At 52.3% G+C, this 19,829-nt stretch overlaps 3 protein-coding genes across 7 annotated transcripts; 2 read left to right on the top strand and 1 right to left on the bottom strand.

Moving 5' to 3' along the window:
• The first annotated feature begins 115 nt into the window (after positions 1–115).
• On the top strand, positions 116–7,671 carry crebrf (creb3 regulatory factor). Of its 2 annotated transcripts, XM_088399177.1 has the most exons (10): positions 116–297; positions 1,764–1,937; positions 2,100–2,225; positions 2,291–2,469; positions 2,577–3,625; positions 3,739–3,936; positions 4,019–4,208; positions 4,266–4,339; positions 4,437–4,556; positions 4,675–7,671. In XM_088399177.1, the coding sequence occupies exons 2-10, from the start codon at positions 1,929–1,931 to the stop codon at positions 4,791–4,793; spliced, it is 2,064 nt and encodes a 687-aa protein (XP_088255303.1). In that variant the 5' UTR covers positions 116–297; positions 1,764–1,928; the 3' UTR covers positions 4,794–7,671. The 2 variants fall into 2 exon arrangements, with proteins under 2 accessions (XP_088255303.1, XP_088255304.1); XM_088399178.1 differs by lacking the exons at positions 116–297; positions 1,764–1,937 and having other exon boundaries at positions 2,091–2,225.
• A 603-nt stretch (positions 7,672–8,274) lies between these two features.
• LOC148386413 (actin filament-associated protein 1-like 1) lies at positions 8,275–14,929 on the top strand. Of its 2 annotated transcripts, none has more exons than XM_088398206.1 (19): positions 8,275–8,413; positions 10,058–10,186; positions 10,302–10,376; positions 10,526–10,605; positions 10,671–10,788; positions 10,889–10,981; positions 11,077–11,288; positions 11,355–11,537; positions 11,647–11,739; positions 12,082–12,202; positions 12,560–12,700; positions 12,768–12,982; positions 13,058–13,203; positions 13,278–13,338; positions 13,660–13,774; positions 13,855–14,025; positions 14,091–14,269; positions 14,400–14,531; positions 14,616–14,929. In XM_088398206.1, the coding sequence occupies exons 1-19, from the start codon at positions 8,392–8,394 to the stop codon at positions 14,640–14,642; spliced, it is 2,313 nt and encodes a 770-aa protein (XP_088254332.1). In that variant the 5' UTR covers positions 8,275–8,391; the 3' UTR covers positions 14,643–14,929. The 2 variants fall into 2 exon arrangements, with proteins under 2 accessions (XP_088254332.1, XP_088254333.1); XM_088398207.1 differs by having other exon boundaries at positions 10,892–10,981.
• Positions 14,930–15,021: 92 nt separating this feature from the next.
• Positions 15,022–19,821, bottom strand: LOC148386414 (fibroblast growth factor 13-like). 3 transcript variants are annotated; one of them, XR_015863001.1, is made up of 6 exons: positions 19,218–19,821; positions 17,003–17,113; positions 16,680–16,783; positions 16,387–16,585; positions 15,944–16,296; positions 15,022–15,281 (listed from the first exon to the last, which is right to left on the bottom strand). XR_015863001.1 is itself a non-coding variant. In XM_088398221.1 (5 exons), exons 1-5 carry the CDS (start codon positions 19,405–19,407, stop codon positions 16,160–16,162), a joined length of 741 nt encoding a protein of 246 aa, XP_088254347.1. In that variant the 5' UTR covers positions 19,408–19,821; the 3' UTR covers positions 15,022–16,159. The 3 variants fall into 3 exon arrangements, 2 of the variants coding, with proteins under 2 accessions (XP_088254347.1, XP_088254348.1); XM_088398221.1 differs by having other exon boundaries at positions 15,022–16,296; XM_088398222.1 differs by lacking the exon at positions 19,218–19,821 and adding an exon at positions 17,490–18,233 and having other exon boundaries at positions 15,022–16,296.
• Between the last annotated feature and the right edge of the window lie 8 nt (positions 19,822–19,829).

Below are 19,829 nucleotides of genomic sequence, written 5' to 3' on the forward strand. Positions count from 1 at the left end.
GAATTTACTTAAAAGGAATATGAAACAGCAATAACACCTTGGATCAAGTGTGCGCAAATCGTGTTTGTCCTGCAGAACGCGGAAGACGTCACTCCCATTGGCCGAGCCGCGTACCACGTGGTGGGGGAGTCACGCGCCTTCCAGGAAGCTACAAAACAAAACAAAACAAAAGAGCGAGAAGCAAACTCGGCGAGAATACGAAAGAAACAAGCCAACCAACTGAACCGCACCACCCAACCAAACAAGCCTGCAAGAGGGACGCCAGCGCGGCCTGACCGGAAGTGAGTCAGCAAATCGGTGAGTGCGACGCTTTTTTTGGGAGATCGGGCCAAGGTTTTGCGCTTTGGAGATTTCGGCCGCCGCGGAGGATTATTAGCTCGGCGGCTAGCCTGCCAGCTAGCGCCCCTCCTCCTTCCCTTCCTTCGCTCTTCTTATTGTTGTTGCGCATTAAATCGGTGGAAAACAATAAGAAAACGAAGAAATCGAAGGCGTTCGGCTTGTGTTTGCAATTTTTTCATGGGTGCAGATGATTGACCCCCCCCGCCCCCCCTTAGCTCAACCAACAATAACAAGCACCCTTTCGTAGTTTCTCATGTTCATTGGGAACATTTAGCAGGCGTGGGGTGCCCGTCTAATTCCTGGCCACTACGACAGGAAAGCAATTGCGTAACAAGATACTTTCGGAATGAATACACTTGCACAAGGACATGCGGATTTGTGGTTTGTTACGTGTGTTGAAGTGGCCGTGGATGGCGTGGAACGTTGACTTTCGCTGCCACGGTACACGCCCCCCAACATACACACACACACACGCACATGCTAGAACATCCCCCCCACGCCCCCTCGCTTTCTTTTCTCGTGAAGTTAATAAAAAAAAAAAAAGCGGTATCCATGTTTTAGGAGGAAACTTGATGTTTGACGTAACGCGAGTGGGAATGTTTCCTCGAGCGAACACTTTAGTGTCCCGCTCACGGCGATCAGCTAGCCATTAGCACGCGTTGGTTGGGGCTTGATGGTTGACTTTGTTGTCGAGTGTTTTTTACGTCTGTGGCGAACCAAACGCGAAACATTTGAAAGTAGGCCAGTGAGAGGCAGGCCTCCGACTTGTTTATCTTAAGCCTCAACCAACCTTGAACGAGTGCTCGCTCATTATGTACGAGCGCTTCGCTACTGACGGCGAACCTGACCAATCATGTTGAGCCTGGAGGCGGACCGACATAGTCCCTCGACCAATGGTAGGGCGAGACCGCGTGGGTGTTGGCGCCGTCGGGTTAGATTGAGCGTTTGTTTTGCTTGCTGGAGGATGTGAGAGGCAGCTCACCATCTTCGATCGTCACTGTTGCCACATTCTTACGTTTGATTGTTGTCTTTGAAAGGATCTGGATAATAATACATCCTGTTTATCATTAGGATGTAAAAGTTTATCCTTTCTTTCTCCCACAACAATGAACTATATTCGTTCCTGCATAGTTTATGAAGGAATGTGAAATTGTACTTTACATGCTGTCTTTTCTCATTTATTACATACATCTATTTCTAAAATAGCATCTTAGTTTCATTCCAAACAAGCAATTTGTCTCGATGTTGCAGTCCTTGCTTGTCTATTGTTTATGGTTTCTTATGTTTGGAAATAAACAGAAGTACCAATGACAAAATCATCCACACATTGAGAATGACAACTGCAAAAGCAATATAATGTTTATCGTTTCTTTCATTGCTTTCTTCCCTGATTGTGTTTTCCGTCCTGTTCTGCTGTTTATCAGATCGTCTTAAATTAGATTGTCTGGAGTCACGACACCCACCCGAGTGCCGCCGCCACCTTTCGGTCCAGCTCTCCCACGCTCCTCTCCCAAGCGACCTCACACCCCTGGGACTGGACGCCGGGCCCAGAGGTTCCCCACCGCTGAAGCGCTAAGCTGCATCTTGCGATGCCTCAGGTGGGCCTTGTCACGTGCTGTGTTGCTATGGCGACAGACCTTATGCCCAGGCATGTGGGCAAGGAGAGCTGCAGTACAATGTTGTCTTGGGATGTACGCCATTTCAATCAAGCAATTGAGTGAGCGCCAGCGCATCCGTGCTAATGTTGACGTATGTTGCAGCCCAGCGTGAGTGGGATGGAGCCTCCCTTTGGGGACGACTTTCAGCACTTCTCCTTCGCCGACCAGGCACTGACCAGCACCGAGCTGCTCGCCAACACCTCCGACCCTGACTTTATGTATGAGCTGGTGAGTCAAACACTCAAGATGCAAGGTCATGTAGGTCCGTAAATGTCCTGCTTTCTGCCCCCCAGGACAGAGACATGAGTCACCGACAGAGTCCGTATGGAGACATGGTGGGCGCGGCCGATGGGGCCAAGGATTCTGACGCTGGAACGGAGCAGCAGCTGATGATGACGCTTGGAGAATGTGACGCGCCGCACGGCGGCTCGGCGTTTGAGCAGTGGGACTCGTACTGGGAGGACCTCACCAGGTAGGCTCACGATGCCCTATTGCAATTTACAGGATGCCAAGCGCCTACGCGGAGCCTGCCTCTGTTTCAACACGTGTGTGTGTGTTCATGCATCCGTCTGCATTCAGATACACGCGTCTAGCCAGCTGCGACATCTGGGGCACCAAGGAGGTGGACTTCCTGGGCCTGGATGACTTCTCCAGCCCGTACCAGGATGAGGAAGTGATTGGCCAAACGCCCACCTTGGCTCAGCTCAACAGCGAGGACTCGCAGCCCGTGTGCGAGGCCTTGTACCCGCCCACCGAGCCTAGTCCGCCCGGGCCCCAGCCGCCGCCCCCCGCCAAGCGAGCGCCACTCCCCGCGTCAAGTGCCGGCCTCACCCGTCCCTCGGCCAGCTGCGCCTCCTCATCCCGCCCCTCCAGGAGCCTCCTGCCGGACTTCCCCGAAGGCTTCCAGAAGGCCACCCGGCCAGTCCCGTCCAGCACAGAGACCATGTCCAAGACGGAGGCCAACCTGCGTGGTTCTCCTGGCAAAGGCCCTGTGCGGGCGACCCTGTCGACCAACTTTGACTTTGTGCGGAAGCCCAAAGTACGCCTGAGCGCTCACAAAGCGCAAGCCGACGCTCCTTCGCAGACCTGCTTGGAGAGGGCGGAGGCCCCCCAGCCCCTGCAGCGCCACAGCGTGGCGTCCACGTCGATCGACGCTGCTTCGCTGGCTTCTCCCGCCAGCCTCGGGTTCGGCGCAGGCCCGCCGCCAGAGGACGCCGGCCCCGCTCCCCTGGAGGGCAGCGCCCCAGGAGGGGTGCCCCGAGGGCCTGAGAGCGACGGGCAAGGGGAGGAGGACAAGAGCAAAGAGGAAGAACACAACTACTCGTTATTCCTCACCCGGAGCCGCCTCGCCGGCAGGAGCATCTCACGGCTAGACGAGGATGATGAAGAGGAGGAGGAGGAGGAGGAAGAAGAGGACGACGAAGAGGACGAGGAGGAAGGCGACGAGGGCGACGGGCCGGAGCTGGACGAGGAAGACCGTGAGGAAGACCTTGAGGAAGACCGCGACGAAGACCATGACGAAGGCTTTGGCAGCGAGCACGAGTTGTCTGACAACGAGGAGGAGGATGAAGATGACGACTATGAGGCCGATAAGGACGACGACATGAGCGACGCCTTCTCAGAGCCTGGTACCTACGCCGCCACTTTCTTTTCTTTGTCGTTCTTCTCATCTTCACGTCTTCACATCCGCATCTTTTTCCTTCTTCACACGTTCCTCATCTTCATCCTTTTGGTGGGACAGGCTGCGACCTGTCCCTCCCGGAGGACGCCAAGGGCCTGACGCCGGGCGTGTCGAGCCGCAAGCGAGGCAAGCGCCGCTACTTCTGGGAGTACAGCGAGCAGCTGACGCCGTCCAAGCAGGAGCGCATGCTGAAACCTTGCGAGTGGGACCGCCACACCCTGCCCAGCAACCTGTACCAGAAGAATGGACCTCTGCACGGTAAACCCGCTCGCTTTGTGCATTTTGTAACACAGCGAAAATGGACCACGTGTAACAGTGTGTCTCGCCCTGCGCCTCGCAGGAAAGCACATGCTGAAGAGGTCTCGGCGCACCGACGTTGAGGACTTGACCCCCAACCCCAGGAAGCTCCTGCAGATCGGCACAGAGCTGCGCAAACTCAACAAGGTGATTGGAGACCTGACGCCCGTTAGCGAGCTGCCGCTCACTGCCAGGCCGTGGTCACGCAAGGAGAAGAACAAGCTGGCCTCCAGGTAAGGCCCACAGACACACACCCGAGTGGCACCATGCTGACGTGTCGCTTTGTACAGGGCCTGCCGTCTGAAGAAGAAGGCGCAGTATGAAGCCAACAAGGTGAAGCTGTGGGGGCTCAGCACCGAGTACGGTATGTTTTCGGCGTCTGTTTGGGGCTCGCCTCCTTCCTCCCTTTAGTCACATTAGTTTGCCATTTCACCATATTCACAAGTGCGGAATTCCCGTAGATCGCCTGCTGTTTGTCATCAACGCCATCAAAGAGGAGATCGTGAGCCGCGCCGAGGACTCGTCCCCTGGCACCAGCAGCATGAGCGACACGCTGGACAGAATCATCCAGGACAAGATCGGTGAGGCCCGCCGCCCGGCACCGACTTTCCCGGCAACCACTCAAGGACATTTTTTAACATCGCTTAATCAATTTGGGTTTGTGTTGCCATCAATCGACTTCCCCGTTTGTGTCGGCAGTGTCGCCGCCTGTCGCCGGACAGACTTCGGACTTCGTCAACAAGATCTTGGAGAACACGGGATGCGGCGACCCCACCGGCGGGCTGGTGGGCCTGCGGGTGCCCACCTCCAAAATGTAGACCAGCACTCTGGAGGCGCGGCATCAGTGTTCCCGCCTCGCTGTCCCCCTTATAACCACGCCCCTTTGCATGCCCTTCCCACCTGGCCTCAATGCACACGTGTAGTCGCACGACCCCGGCTTTCCGCCCCACCCCATCTTCCCTCCCCCCACCCTCCAGGCCAGCTGTGCCGTGACAGCGTGGAATCCCGTCGCCACGGCGAACAGAAAGGCCTCGAGATTGCCGAGCGGAACGGGATGTAGTATGGTGCTAGTTCTACACGGGCGGGGCGAATCGGGCCGCAAGGAGGAAGATGAAGATGGCTCCGCCCCCCCTCTTGTACAGTAGACGTGAGTGAGTTCATGCTAGTGTTCCGAATGATCCGATTCTATTCATTGTGCCTTGTGTGTGTGCGCGCGTGTGACGGCGGGAGAAATATTTGTGTGTGCGCGTGGAAAGAGAAGTTGTGATATGTTCAAAGATCTTGTGAATGTGCGTAAATATGAGCGCTCTGCTTGCTCGATGCCACAGAGTCACTGTATGCGTGTGCGTGCGTGCGTGTGTGTGTGTGTGTCTGGGGAGGGGGCTCTGCAATAGATGACAGTTGCTGGGTGGTACTCTCCAGGTGGGCGAGGCTGAGAGCTATTTTTGCGTTACAAAGGAATATTTGCACACTCGTAATCTATTTTCATTGATTGTTTTGTACCAAAGACATGCAACAAAATGGCCACCCAGCCAGGCAACGTAAGGTTTTGCACAGCTTACATGACGCCGTATTGAATGTAGAAGTTGGGGGGGTATATTGGGGAAGGGGTGGGGTGGGAGGGTCTGAGGTACCCCAATGGAACTGTGAAGCTCGTTGGGTCCACAAATGAAACATTTCTTTTTCGGTCCACGCGACAAGCTAAATGTGCTAAGTGCGCTAACTAGATAAGCTACCTGTTTGTTTGTTTGTTTTTTTGGGGGGGGGGGTTGTCGTAAACACAAGAACCAAAATGTTCCTTATCTGCTCCCCTGCCCTGCGCACTGTGCCGTCTTTGGCCGCATCAGTTGCTGCGGCTGTCGCTCTTCAAGCGAGCGTGAGCGTGGTGCCTTCGGACGTGCACGTGCAGCAAAATGAAGGCTTGCCGCTCGGCCGCACGGCCGAAAGGGCTTCGTCCTTGTTTCTTCGAGCGCTTGGAAAAACTTCACAAGGCACTTGCGACATGGCAAGCAAAATTTAAATCTCAATTTCAAAATGTACAATTATGGTCTTGTACTATTCTGCCTTTTATTCAAAACAAAAAGACTCTCGTGCAGGGACCTCCGATTTCTGTAATCATGTCAAAATCAGAAGTTTCGGGTTTGCATGCCGGCACTTTTTTTTCCAAATCCCTGTGATGTCCGTCGCCCACGTTTCCGTTGAAAAGCGGACAAAATCAAAGTTGCGCTTCTATTTTTGTACCTTAGCTGCGTGCTGGCCGGCCAGCATTGAAGGCATGAAAGGTGCGGCAACGGAAACGCAAACTTACATTCCCAGCAATTGTAACACAAGTTGACGTTCCCGCTTCCAGAATGTTGCTTTCTTTGTTTTCCGCACAGTGAGAGTGAATAGCAGCTTGCGCTGCACAACCATAGAAGTCGTCGTCGTGGATCTGTCAAAATCTTTTCTATTTGTACCGGTGCGGTTGCGTCGAAAGAAGGGAGAACTTGGTGCTCTTTGGGAACGACGATCCAAGACTCTTATTTGACTGGCTTTCCTCTCCTCTCCCGTCCAGTTCCATTTCTGTAAATAGTTACAAAGTTAAGTGTGCTTGATATCTACACTATAGAAGAGTCACTATATCATGAAATATATATATATATATATAATATACATGTCAAGAATCCTATATATGTTTAACGCAATTGCACTTTGTCCAAAAAAAGAAAAAAAGAAAAAAGAAAAGCATTTCTCTTCCATTTGCTGCTAAAAAAAAAAGGCCTGGTGTGAATGCTGCAAGTGTACTTGAGCGCCACGAGCTCGGCCGCTCTTCGTGGACCGGGCCGGCCTCCGATATTTGGGAGTCGGCTTAGGACCTGACTGGTTGCGGCCCACGGCTCACCCTTATGATGATCGTGGCACAGTCTGTGACGGGACTCGGTGCGGTCTATGACCTCGACCCTTTGCCGTCTCCGATGTGGTCCGCCGCATTGCGAGCTGACTTTGTCCGCTATATGACTCAGGTCCGTGACCCGGCCCGGCCAGGTCTACGAGGCGGTTTAGGAGCGGGTTCGGAACCGTGCGTGGTTCCTAGGAAGCCCGTCGTCTGGTCCGGGTCTAAATCCCGGCACGCACGGTGATCCCTTTGCCTTGAGATGAGATTTCCTATGGAAAAGTGATTGCGCTTTGACTTTTTTCAGGGTGATATCCAGCCTAGAGAGCTATATGCTATATTGTTAGCGTTTGTAAACTGATTTCTACTTGTGACTTAACGAGGGGGCGGGGCTTAGAAGTTCTATATCACTGTACTGTATATGGCACGCCAACAACCAAGACGTCAATCTGGACTTTATGGCCTTCTCTTCAACTGCTTTTCACGCTCAACAACTAATCAATAAATAACGCGGGCGCGTGCTCGCCCTATACGGTCAAAGTCAACTCAAACCCGCTCGGCCCGATTGGCTCAGAACCACCTCGACTGAAGTAGCAAACTTTGTCAGTTCCGTGGGGGGGTCAACCACCGGCTGATTGACAGTGACTGGCTGTCGTGCGTGCATGCGTGTGTGCGTGCGTGTGTTGGGAAAAGATGGGAACTCTGTGGCATTTTTTCCAGTTCAGGAAAAGAAAGGAGAGAGAATTCCCGCCAGTAAATGTCGTTCTCTTCATTGGAGGTGTTAACGTGTGCTACTTTGTCAAATAATAAACGTGGATGCTGAAGCTGGTGTTTTAATTCAGTCAATGCATGTGTGATATAATTGGTGATGAAAAAAAATCAATGTGTTAGGGGGTCTAAGGGCATGGATCAAAGGTCAGGGGTCATGGGGTTAGCTCATTAAAAAAATAACTGCAAGGTTGGGGTTCTTAAAAAAACAAAGCCTTACTATACATGCTCTTTTTTTAATGAAAAAAAACCTTACCATATATGGTTATTATGGAAAAAAAGGCTCAGGGTACATTTTTATTCTTTTTAATAAAAACAGCCTTACATCGTCATTTTTTTTCTCAAAAGAATTCTTAATATTTATTGTCTTTTTTTTGCTTAAAAAAAGCCTTACGAGATATCGTAATTTTTTATTTAAAAAAAAGCCTTATGGTTTATTTTTTCTAAATAAAAAGGCTCAATTTTATTAAGTAAAAGCCTTACTATACGACGATACTTCCTATCCTGTACATATTATATGTTTACTATAACTTTCGGACCTTACATATTAGTTTGTGTCCTTACACTTTCTAACATTTTCGATGACGTCACGGTATAGGATGAACTGGAAGAACAGTATGGTGACGTTTAAGATTGTGGTTGGTCTGTTTTGCGGAAATGGGACGGGCTGCCATCGTCCAGTCTTGTCTTAATTGCCTCGCGCCTGGTCCGCTCCGAACACCACGACCAAGCGACGGAAGTGTAGGCAGCAGATCAAAAGTGCACATTTGGAGTGCATGGAGCCCAAACGCCAAAACGGTGAGTTTTCACGTCAAGTTTTCACGCAAAGTTGCGCTTCATGTTGACGTCATCTCGCCGTTACTTTCGTGTTAGCTTTCTAGCCGCCTTCGGTCCCGTCAAGTTGACGTCACGGCTCCCGAACTGAGCGCTACAGGTACGATATGAGCAATTTGAGCGCACCAAGTTAGAAAAGTCTGGCATTTATTGACACACCACTTGCGTTACAAAAGTAATCGACAACCGAGTCAGGGCGGCGCGGGTGAAAGAGAGCGATTTGCGGTCGGGCTGTTAAACGTAACGGGCAGGGAAGTGACGCCATAGCGAAGCAAGCAGGTACGGTGACGTCATGGGAGGCGGTGGAAGCATGCAACTGGAAGCGTCCTACGTCCTCGCCATCAACCCCCCACCAAGTTTCAAAACAAATTCCAAAATCGACATTTTTTGCTTGGTTGTCCGTGCTGTGGAAATGCCCCAAATTTAAATGAGAAGTGACTAAGACAGTGAAGACGATTGTTTCTGCCGGGGCGCCAAGATGTGAACTCTGACCCTCCACATGAAGACATGGACCCCCGTCAAGGCCAAAAAGCGACAGTGTCTGGAGACAGATGAAAGAGGAGAAGAAGGAACCAACAACACATGCTATCGTCGTTGTTTGGCGTGAGAACATCACAGAAACTCAGAAGATCTAAAAATTGGAGTCGCATGGTTGCAGTCTTATGACTGTGTGTGTGTGTGTGTGTGTTTTGGGCGGGTTACAATGCCGGCTGTGTGGGCGAAGTGGGCCCCAAGCTGGTTGAACAGCTGATACTCTTCTGCTTCTTGGCATGAAAGAACCAACCACAGTTGCACGCAAACGTGCAGAGTCCTGGTCCAGCAGGACGACGGCACATTTTTTGCCTGGATTCACGTAAAAAATCCCAAAAGAAAATGATTGGCCTTTGTCCAGCACGTTTTTTTCCGCGTTTGATGGAAAAATGTGCACGCGGCAAGACTGTGACAAATCTGAAATTTGTTGCCCTTGCCCTTCCAAGATGGCCACCTCACGATGATGGTGAGCACACGAATGGACACGAATGGACACGCAGGACGGGATAGGAGTTGTCAACAAGCCAGACAGGAAACTACAGCTGCTCGCCTACGCCGACACGCCCGCCTGCGCGTGCACACGCATGCTCGCGCGCAGCTGCGGGCTGGATGCATGAATGGCCGCTCACACACACTCGATGAATGCAGCTGTGGTGTGTGTCGCAGCCCATTTTGGTGCCTGCCTGGTTTTGTCTCCGAACCGCTTTGAATTTCACAGATCTGTGAAGACAATGAATCAGCAGGACGTCTGAAACGCACACTCCATGTTGCTCCGTGTTATTTTGTTCCCGGTTTTAATGCACACGTTCAACTTTTCGTCTGCCCCTTTTTCTTCTGCACTTTGACCTCTTTTCCTCTTTGGAAGGAAACATCCTGACGCCAGGATGTTGGAGTGTGTGTCGAGGTCTCCGCAAGCACGCGCGTGCATAGTCACAAACAGGATGTCAGTTTTTGACATGAACACAATTACTGCAAAAAAAAAAACAAATGACAATAAATAAGATGGTCGCCATCAGATATTTATCAACCTAAGTTCAGCTGTTGCACACATGTTAAAAAGTGTCTGTTTGTGCGCAGAGGCGGTGGAGCGGCTGTTCGGCGAGCTGGCCACTCTCCTCGAGATGTTGGATGGCGAGAACCTCAGCGCCACCACTGCCCACAAGATGGCGTCCGTGCGCAACATCCTGGACACGCTGCAGGTTTCAGGTAGCGATCAAGTCCACTCACACGCAGCAGGATATTTTCAGGCACTTCCTGTCTACTTTCAGTTTACATTTCAAATTGAATGATAGCAAATGAAGACTCGTTGCATTCTCGGCAGGCGGCGGCTCGGACGTGTACGTCAACAGCTATGGCGACGGCACCAGCTTCGTCGAGTCCTTGTTCGAGCGCTTTGGTCAGTCCTCAAGTTCACAGTTCAGTTGTAAAAAGTTGAAAACATAATCATCTTAAAAAAATACTGAAAAAATAACTATCCTTCATTTGGAAAAGGTTTATTTTGCCTAGTCAGTCAAGTGGTGATGATGTCATCCTTTGTGTCACCAGACTGCGATCTGCACACACTCAGTACCTCTCCCGTCCAACAGAGGGTGGAAGAGGAAGAGGAGACACTTCCAGACAAATCGGTGAGTTGTATTTTATTTGTGGTTTGCATGAGCTCGGTAAGGACTTTTTTTTTTGCCGCCCTCAGACACCCACGGATACGCCCCCTCCGCTGCCTACCACGCCCCTCCCGGAGGACTACTACGAGGAGGCCCTTCCGCTGGACCAGGACTCGGCCCCCCAGTACTTCACCACCAACGTGGACGGTGGGTGCATATCCTATTTATAGACACACTTAGTCCATGACCATTTGCACGGACTCTGATTAGAAAGCCTGTTTGAGCATCTCTTGTTGGTTTCCTCCAGCAGCTTCCAGGAACTCTGAGGAAGACGCCTACTACGAAGACGCAGACGACAACTACCCCACCACCAGGATCAACGGGCCACCGAAAAACTCCTGTGAGTCCGCTCGACGTCTTACCACCTGCGTGTTTTGACTTTGAGTGTCTGTGACTAGATCGTATTGAAAGACCCCAAATGTTCCATGCGCTCAGATAACGACTCAGACGGGGTGAGCAGCTCCTACGAGTCGTACGAGGAGGACGACGAGTCCAAAGCGCAGAGTCCTCCTCGGAGGCGGAGCCCCACGGGCGGGAGTTCGGACGCTCCGATCAGGGACTGCCGGATTTGCGCCTTTCTGCCGCGGAAGAAGCGATTCGGGCAGTGGGCCAAACAGCTGGTGGTGGTGCGGGATAACAAACTACAGGTAAGAGCGAGGGAGGGAGGGGCCGAGGCACTCAAAGAGACAGAAAGAGCTTGTGTGTGTGTGCAGTGCTACAAGAGTATCAAGGAGAGCAGCCCCCACACGGAGCTTCCCCTCGGCCAGTGCAGCGTCCAATACGTCAACAAGGACGGCCGCAAGAAGAAAAGGCACGAGCTACGCTTCTCTACCCATGCCGGAGAGGTTCTGGTTCTGGCCGTGCAGAGCAAAGAGCAGGCCCAGCGATGGATGGAGGTACACGTGCCCTTCAGGCCCATTGACCGGCCGTCTCAGCTGCTTCGCGACTATCTAACATCATAAGATGATGTCGTTTTGTTTCGTTGAAATGAATATAAACTCGCAGGTGGTGCAAGATGTCAGCAGCCATTGTGGCAACATGGACCCTCTCAACGCATCAACTTCTCCCGTCGTTCAGCGGAAGACGGAGATTGACAAGGTGCTTCCGCCTCATCCTCTCCACACTCACACTACACACACACATTCTACAACGGCAAAGTCATTTTTGGCCAGGCCTTCCAGATACTTGCTGCTCAAATTGCCTTTCAGAGAATTTGGAATGAAGTCATGGAAAATCGTGACAACCAAATCGGAATACTGCCCGGTTTTTATTAAGAAGGAATTTGGTGGCTGATCATCATTCCGAAGGTGACTCAGAAGAAAGCAGACTGACTCCAAAGGATGCATCGTCATCGGCTGCTGTGTTGACTGTTGATGACATCATCGTTGCTGTATTTCAAGTGACCGCCGTAAAATGGGACAAAATGATTTCGTGCTTCAGATGCTGCAGTCTGACAGACACGCGTCGGACTCGGACAGCGGGCCCACCACAGACTGCCGGTCATTCCCGCATGGACCGCCGCTGGGACCGGGACCAGGACGGGATGCTAGTGACACACTCAGTAGGCTTACGCTCCATTGTAGTCGTCTTTTTTTCTTCGTATCTCGCACGAACGATTCAAGCTGTCATTGTTCAATTGCTTAACACGAATCTTGCTTTTTGTGCTTTTGTTTTGTGTTCTGTGGCGTGGGGGGGGGGGGGGGGGGTGACAGGAAGTGAGACGGCAGCAGATACAGTCGGACGTCCTTCCTGCCTCTTCCTGCCATTGTGTCCCCATCATGTCACAAAATAACAAATAGTCGTTGGGGGGGCTGACAAAGAATGAATGATGTCATTCCTTACTTGCATTATTTTACAAAACTCTTCAGAAAAAACAACTTGAATAACGTGACGGTGAACACGCGTGTTTGGCTTGCAGGCAAAGCGAAGCGCGGCGGCGCCTTGTCGGAGTTGACGGGCTCCATGAGCCGCGCGGCGGGCAAGACCATCAATCAAATCATCACCTTCTCCAAACGCAAGCCGCCCATCCCCTCCGGGCGCCACCAAAACCCTGGCTGCGGTGAGGCGCCTTTCTGATTGGTTTGGTTAATCAGCTGATCTCATGATGCCCCGTCCCCTCTCCCCAGGGTATCTCAGCACGTGCATGGGCGGAATCTGGAAGGAGTGCTGGTGCACGGTGCGAGCGGGAACTCTGAGGCTACAGAGGGACCCGGGTGATCAGCGGCCCCCCGTCGCGACGGTCCCCCTGCGGGGGGCAGAGGTGGTGCCCGGGGGGCTCGGCCCCAAGCGTCCCTTCTCCTTCCGCATCCTGCAGGGAGGGGCGGAGCTAGTCGCCTTGGAGGTAATCTTCCATCTGCTGGACAAAATAAAAATCTGAGAAGCGATTCATTGGCCAACTACATTACGTGCGTGTCAGGCCAGCTGCTCGGAGAATTTGGGCCGCTGGCTAGGCGTCCTGCTGGCCGAGACGGGCAGCAGCGCGCTGCCCGAAGAACTCCACTACGACTACGTAGACGTGGACACGCTGACGGACATCCGCCACGCCGCCCGACACTCCTTCCTGTGAGACGCTCAAAGTTCCCCACACCCATTTCCTCTGGTCCGCCTTCATCTTGTTCTGCCTCCTTTCCTCTCAGCTGGGCCACCTCCTGCCAGCGCGGCGCCGTCACGTACGACGACGTCTACGAAAGCGTGGCGGTAAGGGTGCTATCCATCATTCCCCATATCAAAAGAGATTCCACCGCATTTGCCAAGAGTTCTGCTTTTTCTAAATTTTTTGAAAAGCTAAAATATGACAGGCTAATGAGTTTCTTTTTTTAACCACATTCATTTTTTTTAAACCACTCCCCTTTTTTCCCCCAATTTTTTAAGAACAGTCACTCACCCGCACATTTTTGTGACTAGCTCACAAATAGCGCCCCACTGTTCTTCGTTGTTCTCCCGACAAAAGGTGTCTTTGTTCTGGTAAAGAGGACAACTTGTTTTCAGCTTTCATAATGATGTCACGCGTTCCCACAGGACGATGACGACTGCGCGGCGACCAGAGGCGGCCCGCCAAGGCGCCGCGCGTCCTTCTCCAGCAGAGACTCGGATAAGACGGAGCAGCAGGCCACCATCAAGAGACACGCCTCCAGTGAGTTAACATCTGTCGCTCATTCGTCATTTGCTTTGACCACTGGGCCTGTTGACGTGGGTCGGCCTTTTGCCTTCCAGGCGTCAACCAGTATGCTCGCTACGGGAAATTGCGTGCCGAGGACGACGCCAGGAGATACGTGACGGAGAAAGCGGAGCTGGAGAGGCAGAAGGACGCCCTCAGACGCGCCCTGAACGCCCTGCGCGCCGAGAGGAGAAGCTTGAAGGAATCAAAGGACGCTCGCAACACAGGTGAGTTACACCTGCGCCCGTGTGTATTTAGTTTGTGTGTATGAATCTGTTTCTGTATGTTTTAGCGCTCGCAGACCCGGCCGTGGAACGTCGTTTGGTCCAGTTGGAGACGCTGTGCAAGCAGAAGGAGGAGGAGCGGGTGGAGCTTGAGCTCAAGCTGACCCAAGTCAAAGAAAACCTCAACAAGTCATTGGCCGGCGGCGCCATCACGGCCCCGCCCACCGGCGCTACGCTCGTCACCAAGGTAGCAAAAAGTTGATAAGCTTGTAAATGCGTACATCAATATTTCATTTTTTAATGTCATGAAAAATCAGGCATGAGCCACTTTTTGGATTTTCAATTGAAAAGCAAAAGAAGGAACGCCATGTGTGCAGGTGTGCTATGACAAAGCGAGCAAAGTGTCCAGCAACAGCAGCGTGATTCCCGTCAACTCGGCTTCGGAGCTGCGAAAGCGCCCGCCCTCGCTCTACGCCTCCTCTAAGGGAAACGTCATGCAGAAGGCCAAGGTGAGTGAGTGCCTGGCAGCCTTTCGCTTTCATGCCTTCATTCACCTCAAATCATGATTGACTTTTTTTTTTGCTGCTTTGCAGGAGTGGGAGTCCAAGACGTGCACGTAATGACTCCCGCCTGGAGGACATGAGCAAGACCCAAAGGGACACATGGACAGTGTGACCTTGACCACGCCATCTTGGCGTGAGGACTGGACGCGATGATGATGGGAGGTAAGGATGGGCCCCGCCCCTCCTCTCACCAGCATATCATTCAGAAAGTGCCTTAATGACCACTCAGCGGCGCCCCCTGGCGTCTGATTGGATGACTTGAACTCATAAATGATGATGATAGTTTGGTGTATTCTACTGCTGCACTTTATGGCATTGAACTAAAAAGACTTGGTCAACGTCTACTTTGTTGTCTTTCTTTGAGTGGCAGCACCACCTGGTGTCCACACTGTGTACTGCGCTTTTCATAATGAGAGTGACAAATCAGAGCGAGCAGTGACTTGTTTACAAAGTTTATTCAGTGCATGTCAAGTTCAGTCCACAGCGGGAAGGAAAGGGTTCGGCGCTCTCGCGTCGGCCGCCACCGCTTTCTCGTTGGTCCCCGTCGCGTGTTCTGGTTTGACCCTTGTGGCTCACTGGCGCCCTCACGGCGAGCGTAAACATAATGAGCAACCTCGGCATGCTGATACGAGGCCGGATGTCAGCGAGCGAGCGCTCATGCGGCAAGACAAGCACCGGGCCACAAACGGGAGCAAACTAAGGAAGCAAAAAAGACGACGCCATTTGCGGAGAAGTTGCGACGTGGAACTCCAATGCTGGAGGTTTCTTTGAAATGGAAGAAATGTGCAATCGGAGCTGGGGTTGCTCACGGCTGCCATGCTAACATAGCAAAGTAGTGAGTGATTAGGAAAAGCGCAAATGTCCTGAGTGAGCGGAACAAGTTGAAGTTGGAATGCTTTGACTTGGATCCGTCCCGAATGAGTAATTTGACGTTATTCGACTAGGTTGCAAAACGTACTACCAGTAGGGCAATTTTTCATTCAGTTTGTCATGGAAAGCTTGCGAAAATGGCTCATTCTTGGAATGTCCAAACGAGTGTGCAAGATGCCTCGTTGTGGTTTGCCAAGAATTGTCTCGTGAAGAGCAAGGCGGGCTTGTAAACGTCGCAGCTTGCGGGCACGCGCCACACCTCGCTAACAGCTACAAAGATGGCCGCCACCGGCTCCGTGTAAACATGGCCGTCTGTTCCCTAGCAACAGCCCGCCTTCCTCTTTGGATGCGTCTTCAGTCTGTCAGACGATTGTCTTTGCAGGCCCGTGTGCGGCTGGGGCGTGATGAGCATGAGGAGAAGATAGGCCCCTCCCCTCCAAAACGGACGGCGGCTCAAAAGTTGCTTTCGAGAATCAAATCTGCCTTACGTGCGCGTTGACTGGGAATGAGCAAATGATTGCCAACGCAGAAGATCTTTTTTGGGGAGCTCTCAAGGTCCACTGTAGAAAAATCACGCCGTAGTGATGACTGTTGAATTCGCCGTCTGCATCTGATAGAAAAGGAGTGAATGATTCCCAACGCAGACCGTGTGTGTGTGTTTGTGTGTGTGCGTGTGGGGTGGGCTTGAGCAGGCGAGGGTGGGGCTAGGACAGATCGTTGTTGCTAGGCGACTTCCCTCCATTGAGTAGAGCCGAAGCGGAGCGACTTTTAGTCGGTGTGCCGCTGCCTGAGCGCGACAGCTCGGTCAGGTCGTGAAGGGACGGCTCTCTGTACATGGCCACTGCTCACACACACACACACACACAAAAAAAATCAGTCAACACTTTATTTTTAGGAAGCTCCTGCAACAATCCTAAAAAAAGAAAGTTACCTTTGAGCGGTTTGGGAATGAAGTGGGCGGCGGCCTTGTTCTTCTTGACGTGGTTGCCTTTCATGATGGCGCCCTCCTTGTCGAGTCCCAAGTACCAGGCTCGGCCCGAGGCCTGCTGGCGGTACATCATGGACGAGTAGGTCACGTAGTAGTTCTCGAACACTGACTCCTTGAACTTGCACTCGGGCGTGAAGTGTTCCTGTGTGTGTGGTTGTGCAAAAGAGGGCACATGTAAGAACGGACGAGTGTGTATTTGTGCGTGACTCTGAATATGTTTGTGTGTGTGGACATACGGAAGTGTAGAGGAAGCCCTCGCTGTTCATGGCCAGGTACTGTTTGGTTTGGACCCCCTGGATGGCGACCACACGAAGTCCCACGGGGATCAGATTGAACACGGCTGTTCACGCACACACAAATATGGCAATTTGTAAGTGTTTTTTTTTTAATGGCTTTCTATGAGGCAGAGTGTTTATGGGATATTCAGCATGAGGTCCCTTCTTTGTAGCTTCTTTGACCACTGTTAGTACTGGATGGCAATTTTGCTCAACTTTGGTCTGCTCCCTGGACAACTGTTGCAGATGCTGCTCATTCACGCTTACATGATAATATGAATTACCGTAGGCGGCGTCTTCTTCTTTGGTTCCATCGATGGTGCCATCGGGCTGAAGCTGCAGCTGGAAGCCCTGCCGACTTGACAGCCGCGTCACGATGCCTTTCAGCTGCGGCTCTGCTCCGTTAAAAAAAAAAAAAAAAAAAAGCCTGTTAGGACTCTATCAACAAATGACAAACTGGACGCCAAAAGGGCATATGTGGACAAACAACGGAAGGAACCCTCAGCTGCAGGCTGAACCGAGAACCGCACAGCAGACGAGGCCAATCAAAGTTGAGATGAAGATGCTAATTGGTTAATGGGCTGCCACGAGTATCACACTTTTCTACTTTCTGGCACTTCTTCTTAATTCACCTCCTGATGATGTCCTGCTCAAGGACACTTTGACAGTCACAATGACAGGGGTTGGAACCCCCAACCTCTGGCTTGGGAGATGATCACTACCACTGGATGCAGCGATGATGATGATGACGATGCGGAGGATGAAGCTCACCTGGCGGCCTCCTCCTCTTCCTCTTCTTGCGGGCGCCAAACAAGTTGACACGCGCGAACACGTTCAATTTGCTGCCAGCGCTGTCGTTGGCCTCGCCTGCGCGGCACGCGCTAGCCTTCTCACGTTCCCGCGCTTGCCGCTTCTGGCGCATCAGCGAGCTGGCGATGGCCGCCGCGCGCGACATGGGAGCCCAGGGGAGGGGGGGGGGGGCGAGGCGAGGTGAGACGTTCACGGCCCGGAGGCGTCAGCGGCCGCTGCGCGCCCACACGTCCTCACGTCCATCGGCGCGCTTCAAGAATCTGGTAAAGACCCCCGACGACCCCCGCCCGCCTCGCCCCCTCCTGCCGGCTCCTGCACCGGCTCCTCAGACTGCCGTGGCCCCCCCGCGTAGCCTGGTTGCCGCGGCGACGCCCCTCAGTCCGGACGACCTCCGTCCACATCCGAGCATCTGCGCTTGCATCTGAAGGTGTGTGTGTGTGTGTGTCTGTGTGTGTGTGTCACAGAGTGCGTGCGTGGCTTTTTGTGGGTGGGAATGTGTGTGTGTGAGAAGCAGTTCGTTTTGTGAGTATGTGTTTTTGTGTGAGTGTTGTGTGACTTTATTTAGTATACGTTTTAGTGTGCACGTGTATGTGTGAATGTATGTGTTGTGTGTGTGTGAGCAACAGCATGTGTGTGCACGTGTGTGCAAGCATGTATGCGTGGCTGTGTTTTTGATGAAGTTATTGCGCAGCTGCAGTGAGCCCTCCTTGCAAGTACGCCCCCCCCCCACACACACAGCTGCCCCCTCCAGTCCTTCTATTTGTCAATGAAACGAAGCAGCATTCACAAATAAGGCGGGGGGGGGGGGGGGTGCACGGAGGATGAAGGAAGATGGAGGAAGCTGCAGGAGTGGGGGGGGGGGGGGGGCTTCTGAAGGGGCGGGGATGTGCTGCTGTTTTGGTGCAGAGGTGCTGCAAGGAGATCTCTGCAACACGCACTCTCTCTCTCACACTGAAAAGACCAGTCAGACACATTAGCATGCACTCACAGGGCCTGTCTAAAAGAAACTAAAAAAAGACACCCCACCCTCATAAGCGCATTGTCACTTGCACACACACACACAAAAACAGACGAACTTCGAGACGCACGTTTCCGCTTCATCCATCGCTTTGCAACGTGACTTGTACCTCGTGGTCTCCACCAGAGGGAGCTGCACCGAGTCGCAAGCCAAAAGCCACTTCTCAGCTGGCTCAGAGCGGCAAGTTTGCAATGCAAGAAAAAGAGCAAGCAGCGCCCACCCCCCGACTCCAAAAGTGGAAAACAAAGGGGAAAAACAACTCGCTATTTTCAAACTTCTCTCAAAACATTTATTAAAATACTTTGTTCTATAACATCCACTATCTTAATGCGACCAGATGATGTAAAATTCCTTAGAAATACTAACGGGAATTATCATAGATGGTACAGTCACTGTAAATATCCAGGAGAGCTCAGTGCTGCCTGCCGTTTTTGTGGCCTAAAGCGGTACGACACCAACGCTGTGCAACTGTAAAATTTGACTTGCCCAGACCCTCTTAAATCCCTCCAAAAGCCATGGCTTCACTTGGCTCTGAGATCCACTGAGAACATCCACCCAAGCCATCAAGAATTTTCCTCTGGTTTCCTCTACCACAACTTAGACTCGACTTAACAAAAAATAACTATCCCGCGTCGAGCTTTGCCCCGTTCATTCCGCCCCGTCCACCCTACCTGAGGTGGATCTGCGAAGAGGGAAGGTCATGCTGCGCCAGCGGAGCTCCGGAGCCTCTGCGCTCCTGGCATTTGTGGCATTTGGTAACTTCCCGTCGGCCAGTCGCGGAAGTTGCAAGCGCTCGATTCTCTCCTGGGCTCCGGATCCATTAGGCCCGCCCGCCCCAGTCGGCCGATCGTTATAGGACATTAGAGGCCATTAGGACTTCATCAATCTTTCATCTCCACCTCGCCGGTTTGGAGGCGGGACGCTTCCCAAATCTCGCCACCTGGACACCCGGAATCCCGTTTGGGGTCTTTTTTTCGCCCGGCGTGCGTTTCATGCCCAATTATCTGCAACGGCGCCCCCAACAGGCCACTGAGACACACTATGTCCGCCCCTGGGAGCAAAACATTCAGTTGAGTTTGAAAGATATATATATCCATCCTTCCCATCATCCATCTATACATTACATATGACGTCCATTATCTTGCAACACGACTTGCTGTTAAAATATGCGCGCAAACGCCACGGGCACGCGCGCGTATCTAAAAAGTGCTGAAAGGAAAAAGCGCAAGTTGCAGACAAGCAAGACGCCCGCTCAGCAAGTTGAACTTTCAAACAGTCGGACG

The sequence above is a fragment of the Syngnathus floridae genome, chromosome 15, assembly GCF_059516105.1.
Source record: "Syngnathus floridae isolate MCC-2025c chromosome 15, RoL_Sflo_1.0, whole genome shotgun sequence".
NCBI lineage: Eukaryota > Metazoa > Chordata > Actinopteri > Syngnathiformes > Syngnathidae > Syngnathus > Syngnathus floridae.